The sequence below is a fragment of the Otolemur garnettii genome, unplaced genomic scaffold, assembly GCF_000181295.1.
Source record: "Otolemur garnettii isolate 467f Iridium unplaced genomic scaffold, OtoGar3 scaffold00045, whole genome shotgun sequence".
Classification (NCBI taxonomy): domain Eukaryota; kingdom Metazoa; phylum Chordata; class Mammalia; order Primates; family Galagidae; genus Otolemur; species Otolemur garnettii.
The window spans coordinates 4,494,013-4,501,627 of NW_003852440.1; the positions used below are offsets into that span (position 1 = coordinate 4,494,013).

General features: G+C 40.8%; 1 protein-coding gene across 3 annotated transcripts in view; it reads right to left on the reverse strand.

The window, feature by feature from the left end:
- TP53BP2 (tumor protein p53 binding protein 2) overlaps nucleotides 1-7,615 on the reverse strand; it is a 79,144-nt gene that overhangs the window by 42,855 nt on the left and 28,674 nt on the right. For all 3 annotated transcript variants that reach the window (XM_003790971.2, XM_023513892.1, XM_023513893.1), the window contains exon 2: nucleotides 2,808-2,955. In XM_003790971.2, coding sequence (XP_003791019.1) covers nucleotides 2,808-2,955 — 148 coding nt within the window. The remainder of the gene's footprint in view (nucleotides 1-2,807; nucleotides 2,956-7,615) is intronic.

Genomic DNA, 7,615 nt, shown 5'->3' on the forward strand with positions numbered 1-7,615 from the left:
AAAAAAAAAAAAAAAAAAAAAAGAAAAAATAGAGAAACAAAACACAAAACCATTTTCATGGTTACTTATAAACAAACAGAAAAGGTCTGAAAAGCTATCTGTAGAAATCGTAAGTGATGATATCAAGAGATCAGAGGATGGGCCTAGGAGAAAGACAGTCATTGTATTTATATTATTTCCTCTTTTACAATCTAGAACACTTTTAGATGTTGGTCATTAAAATCTTTTAAATTATCCAAAGTGAGACAGTCTCACTTTGCTGCACTCAGTACAGTACTGTGGCATCACAGCTCACAGCAACATCAAACTCTTGGGCTCAAGCAATTCTCTTGCCTCAGCCTCCTGAGTAGCTGGGATTATGGGTGCCCACCACAACACCTGCCTATTTCTTTTTAGAGATGGGGTCTGGCTCTACCTTAGGCTGGTCTCAAACTCAGGAGCACAGGCAATCCACCCATCTCAGCCTCTCAGAGTGCTAGGATTACAACAGGTGTGAGCTACCACGCCCATTTTTTTTTTAAATTAAAAAATTATAAGAGGCAGGCGGTGCCCACAGCTCAGTAGGTAGGGTGCTGGCCACATACACTTGGGCCAGTGGGTTCAAACCCAGCCCGGGCCAGCTAAACAATAAAGACGACTGCAACAAAAAAATAGCCGGGCGCCTGTAGTTCCAGCTACTTGGGAGGCTGAGACAAGAGAATCACTTAAGCCCAAGAGTTTGAGGTTGCTGTGAGCTGTGACGCCACGGCACTCTACCAAGGGCAGCATAGTAAGACTCTGTCTCAGAAAAAAAAATTATAGGAAAGAAAACCTTTTACACATTAGTAAACGTTATTAAACTCAATGAGTAAGACACTAGAGAGGCAAAGAACAGGTGGAATTGGGAGTTTGGGGGAAGATATTAAGGCCTTAGCAAAGAACAACCACTTCTTCCTAAGAAAAATGAGAAGAAAGAGTAGGTGGCTCAGAGAGATGTGAGGTACAGAGAGAAACTGAGAAACTGAGGAACCATACAATGGATAGATTCAATTATCACAGTAAAGTACAAAGCAAGGTAACCTTCTGGAGGTTACCAGAAGCAGCTAGAAGCTCATTTACTCAGTCAGTAAATATTTATTAAGCACCTACTAGAAGCCAGGCACTCCCCTCAAGCTATGCATACAACAACGAAGGAACAAGAAAAAAAGGTCTCTATTCTTAGGTAATTTGCATTCGAATGCGTTTGTTATAGGTATTAAAGAGGCAATAAACTAAGATATCTATATATACAAAATCAGATAGTGTCATACATTCTGCAAAGAATTAATCAGAGTGCTATAACTGAGAACTAATTTCACAGTTACTTTTAGCAGGGAGCTCAGGAAACACCTCTCCAAGGAGGCAATATTTTAGCTGAAATCCAAGTGACCAGAAGGAACCAGAAATGACAAATCTGGAAGGACAGCAATTAGGCAGTGGGAAGAGCTACAGCACATGACTCTAGGTAGAATATAAGAACTTAGCGCATCTACTCAAGGAATATTTTAAAAGCTGCGGGAAGGAATGACGAGGAGAATGGCAGCAGACGACAGAGAAGACAACGAACCTACAGAACTTCACAGTCACAGATAAAGAATCTGCACTGTCTTCTAAGGGGATGAGAAGACACTAAAGAATTTTAAGCTTGAAAGTGAAGTTATCCAATTTTCATTTAAAAAAGATGACTTGGGCTTTTTTTTTTTTTTAGTTTCAAGTTGTCACCCTGAGATACAGAGTGCTGTGCAGTCACAGCTCATGGCAACCTCAAACTCATGGGCTTAAGTGATTCTCTTGCCTCAGCCTCCCAAGTAGCTGGGACTACAGGTGCCTGCCACAATGCCCAGCGATTTTTGTTGTTGTTGTTGTTGCAGTTGTCATTGTTTTACCTGGCCTGGGCTGGGTTCAAACCCGCCAGCCTGGGTGTATGTGGCCAGCGCCCTACCCACTGAGTTTCTGGCATTACCATCACTTGGGCTTTTTAATGTGATTGTTCTAATGTGGTCTCCTCCTTAAAAGAAAAAGAGGAAAGTAATTTAGAAAGAGTACAGAAGACCCTGTAGAACATCCAACCATAGAAAAGTCAACCCAAGATGAATATAAGGACTTGCTTGAAAAGAAGGGTTCTGCTGAAATTAGATACCATGAAGGAATGAACTCAATTAACATAGCCTGGAACTTGCTCTGTACAGTTGGCATCCCCCTAAGGAAAAAAAGGAAACAGCGAGAGCTCACCCAGTCTGTCCAGAAACAAGGCAGAAATGGTGAAAAATTACTTCGCATCTACCAACTCCTACAGGGCCAAAAAGAAATCAGGCTGTCCCATTCTAGAACTCCAAAGAACCCCACCGAGGGACTGATTTCAAGGCTTACAATAACGTGCATGAGTTCACCACTGCCATCTGCCACTATAGCTCCTCAACACTGAGGAGCTTTCCTTAAAAACCTACAAAAGCCTGGAGAGGGCAAACCACTCAAAATACCTAAGCTTTCTAAGTAAGCAAAGCCTAAACATACAAAAGATACTTTTGAGCACCATCCATCTGACCACAGCATCCCAGACGACCTTCTTTACTTCATACTGTGGTGTTTTCCTTTTATTACCAACAATAAAAACAGCAAAAAATACTGGACATGACAATAAAGCTGGCCTGAAAACACTGCCTTTTGAGGGACACACTACTCTCTAGCTCTTCTCTGTAGAAATCCGAGCGTCCACACGGCACTGCTTTTATAAGTCAGCATTAACACGAGACAGCAGGACAAAGCACAGGGCTGTCGGGGTCTCTCACCAGAGCCACACCACACTTCAGCCAAATGGCAGTCGTTCTCGCCAGGTTCTTTGCACAGATCCACCACATCTCTGCATGTTGTTTCTGGAGTAACTGGAACTTCTGTGAAGTGCTGCTCATTGTTACTGAGGTACACGGTAAGAAACATCTAAAAATTAAAAGAAAAACAATTACCAGTAGTGTCTGCATTGGTGTTTACTCACCTTAGATCTCTTTCTCCAAACAAAATCTCATTCGGAAGTGCAGAGATACAACACAACAGTGCGGGTGACAGGGACCTACAGCCTAGCCCCCTCCTCAGGCCGTGCCTGCAGAGAACTCTTGGCAACCACTGAGTACAGTCAAACCCATTCAAATTAAATCTTTTACAGCCAGTTTTATTCATGTTATTTGTTTACCAAATACTAACGCAGTTCTCACTCACTATGTGCCAGACCCCTATTTACACATAAATCTTCCTATCAATCCTGTAAAGGCTGATGACAGGATCTCACACACACACACAAGCCTCTTTCGGGAAAGATACATAGAACAGGACGTGCTGCTTCAGGGTTGGGGATGAAAATAGGGCCCTACAGGGAAATCTAATCTTTACACCACGTGCTTTTTAACCTATTCAAAAAATTGTACTTTTAAACCTTAACTGTTTTAATCAAATTAAATACCTACTTTATAAGATTTCATTAACAAGGCATAAGTAGAAATGATCAGTTGTTGAACTAAAAGTTACATGACACTACATATATAAACATTCAGGCCAACAAAAGGTTTAAATTTAAAACTCACTAACAATCTTGCTTCTAGTAAAAACAAACACTGTATTTTAAAAACATAGCTACTAATGAATTCAGGTTTTCTCACCTACTAAATTATAAAAAACAGTTTATTAATTACCAACGCTGGCGGCACTATAGCTCAGTGGGCAGGGCTCCGGCCACATACACCCAGGCTGGCAGGTTCAAACAATGATAGCTAGAACAACAATGACAACTGTAGGACCCCCCACATACACACAAAAAATAGCCAGGTGTTGTGGTGGGCACCTGTAGTCCCAGGTACTTGGGAGACTGAGGCAAGAGAATCACTTAAGCCCAAGAGCTATAGGTTGCTGTGAGCTGTGATGCCATAGCACTCTACCAAGGGAGACAGCTTGAGACTCTGTCTCCAAAAAAAAAAAAATTAATTACCAATGCTAAAGAAACTAAGTGAAACAGGAAACGAGTTTTTGATGGTGATGCAATTTAATGAGTATTTATTCCATGCAAATCAATACATATCATGATTTAATAAATAATATTAATAATTTGAAAGAGTTATCACATTGTGAGAGTTCATCCTTGGAAAATAACTTTAATCAAAGAAATAAAATACACAGACTATGGAACAAAAACGATGAGCAAGTAAACAACCTTCTAAAATAATCAATGAAACTATACTAAAGCATTGGAAAAGACTGGGTTTTACATCTACAAAAAAAGCAGTATGTACACTATAATCACAACATAGCAGTCACGGGGCCTGCCCATAGTCACAAAACCTCCCCTTCCAGCTTAAACTTCTCTGCTGTTACCCCAGAATCAAGAACAGCAAGCTGTTCTTAGCAAAAAGATGGAGCCTGATTAGGGATGATCATGAAAACTGCCTTAAGGACATGTGACTGTGTGTCCTAAGACTCAGTGATAGTAAAAAGGGACATGCTCCAGAGTACAGTAGCCCCTGAGGGCTCTGCCATGCCTCCCTGCACTAAAACTATGTTTTCTTGGGGCACTCAAAGTCTCCACATTTTGCAACCAAAGCTGTCAACCTGCATAAATATGTGTAACAAAGAAGGTAACCCAGAAAAATTACAATAGTAGTGGATACTGTTGAAATAATTTTTAAAAATGGAGGAAAAAATAAGTAGAGTTTCCCCTTTTGAGCTCAGAAGCTTTCTAGCTAATTATCTCAGGTTTTTCATATTATGATAAACTATGCTACATAAAAATACATAGTTCTTCTTCAGAAAAGGTTCTGTTCATATTTCTTGCCCAATGATAAATGAGATTGTTTGGTCTTTTTTTGATTACTTTGAGTTCTCTGTAGATTCTAGTTATCAGCCCTTTTTCAGATTTGTGACATGCAAATATCTTTTCCCATTCTGAAAGCTGTTTAACTGTGGTGTCTTTAGCTGTCCAGAAGCTTTTTAGTTTAAGTTCCATATATTCCCTTTAGTGGTGGTTGAGATTGCCAATAGAGTCTTCATAAAATTTTTCCCAGGCTAATATCAAGAGTTTTTCCCGTACTTTCTTCCAGGATTTTGTCATTTTGTGCATTAGATATCAATTTTTGTAAGTGGCGAAAGATGCAGGTCCAGTTTCAGTTTTTTACATGTGGTTACCCAGTTCCTCCAGCACTACTTATTAAATAGGGATTCTTTTTCCACAGTGTATACTTTCGTTTGGTTTATTGACGATCAGATGGTAATATGAGGCTGGTTTCATCTCTAGGTTTTCTATTCTGTTCCATAGATCTATGTCTCTACTTTGGGCCAATCCCACTTTGCTCAGATCACTGTGGACTTGTAGTATAGCCTGAAATCTGGTGGAGTGATGCCTCCAGACTTGTTTCTATTACTAATTGCCTTGGCTATTTGGGTTTTGTTTCTGGTTTCTGCTCTCACTTAACTGGCACAACGTAGGGGTGTATGGTACATCTTCTCAGCGAGGGGCACAACTGTAACTTGAACTTTATCTAACAAAGGTCCACAATGTAACTAATCATCTGAACTCTCACAGTAATCTAAATTAAAAAAAATACATAGTAAGAATCAACTGAGATATCTGTCAGGACTTTACACAGAGTTCAACTTCTTGCCCGGCTATCCTGCTTCATTCTTTCACTCTCACTGGTCCTCATCTAGACAAGCACTTCCTGCTTACATATTTCCATCACAGAGTCTGTTTCCCTGGAAACCTACACTGCATTGTTACCACTGTATGTTATTTAATGTATATAATATTTTGCATGGAAAATATATTTCTTTTTTTCTTTCTTTTTTTTTCTTTTTTGAGACAGAGCCTCAAGCTGTCCCCCTGGGTAGAGTGCTGTGGCATCACAGCTCACAGCAACCTCCAACTTCTGGGCTCAAGCGAGTCTCCTGCCTCAGCCTCCCAAGTAGCTGGGACCACAGGTGCCCACCACAACGCCTGGCTATTTTTTGGTTGCAGCCGTCATTGTTGTTTGGCGGGTCCGGGCTGGATTCGAACCCTCCACCTTAGGTGTATATGGCTGGCGCCTTAGCCACTTGAGCCACAGGTGCCGAGCCGAAAATATATTTCTTTATCCATGTGCCTGGACATAAAAATGAACTCATGTAATAAAATTTGTCATTTGTTTCAATAAAAAATAAAACAAAACATAGTTGTAGGCCTCAGCTCAGCCAACAAGGCAGCACGTAAAATTATCACGCAAAAATCATATAGCCAATGGCTCGGCACCTGTAGCTCAGTGGTTAGGGCGCCAGCTACATCCACCGAGGCTGACAAGTTCAAATTCAGCCCGGGCCAGCTATAACAATGACAACTGCAACAACAACAAAAAAGTAACTGGGCATTGTGGTGGGCACCTGTAGTCCCAGCTCTTGGGACGCTGAGGCAAAAGAACTGCTTAAGCTCAAGAGTTTGAAAAAAAAAAAAAGTTTGAGGTTGCTGTGAGCTGTGACGCCACAGCACTCTAGAGAGGGTGACTTAGTGAGACTAAGTCTCAAAAAAAAGAAAATCATAAAGCCTTGACAAAATCACTTGAAAAAATATCATAGATTATTAACTAAGCACAGAATCCACACTGCCGCTTCCCTGGGCAAAACACACAGCGTATTAGGGTTAAGACAAATAATTTACACATTAAGTAGCACTTCTCCATGCACCCCACCGACATGAAAACTGTGACGTTTCTCGCTTCAAAAATATTAACTTTTTATTGTAAATACAGGACTTAAAGGTATTGATTAAATTATAGAAATACTGGATATACTAAACACAGAGTATAAATCAATGAAAGACTACTACGCAAGGCACAGCACCTCCCCTGTGTCTGCGGCACCTTTCAGAGGCATGTTCATACATATTATCTCAGGAACCTACATCAACGCTCAGATAGACAGCACAGGTTATTATTTTCTCTTTCTACAAATGAAGAAAAAGGCTCAGAAATACCTAGTTAGCTACTGAACTGAGAAGGTCAAGGTTTAATTCTGTTCTGATCCATCCTCTACTCTTTAAGCCATCCCTTATAACAGCAAGAAAATATTGGAAAGTGATCCATTTAACCACACTACCCAAACTTTAACAAAGATTTTATCTTTTACTTTCTGGGAAACTAATACCGTCACTTAATGTTTTTTGTTTTTTGAGACAGAGCCTCAAGCTGTCACCCTCGGTAGAGTGCCATGGCGTTACAGCTCACAGCAACCTCCAATTCTTGGGGTTAAGCGATTCTCTTGCCTCAGCCTCCCAAGTAGCTAGGACTACAGGTGCCCACTACAATGCCCAGCTATTTTTTTGTTGTTTTTGCATTTGTCACTGTTGTAGCAGGCCCGGGCTGGATTTGAAACTGCCAGCTCTGGTGTATGTGGCCGGTGCCTTAGCCACTTGAGCTACACATGCTGAGCCACCTTCACTTATTCATAATTACAAATAAGAATGATAAGATGGCTCAGCGGCTATGGCTCAAGTGGCTAAGGCGCCAACCACATACACCCAAGGTGGCAGGTTCGAATCCAGCCAGGGCTGCCAAACAACAATAATGGCTGCAACCAAAAAAAAAAAAAA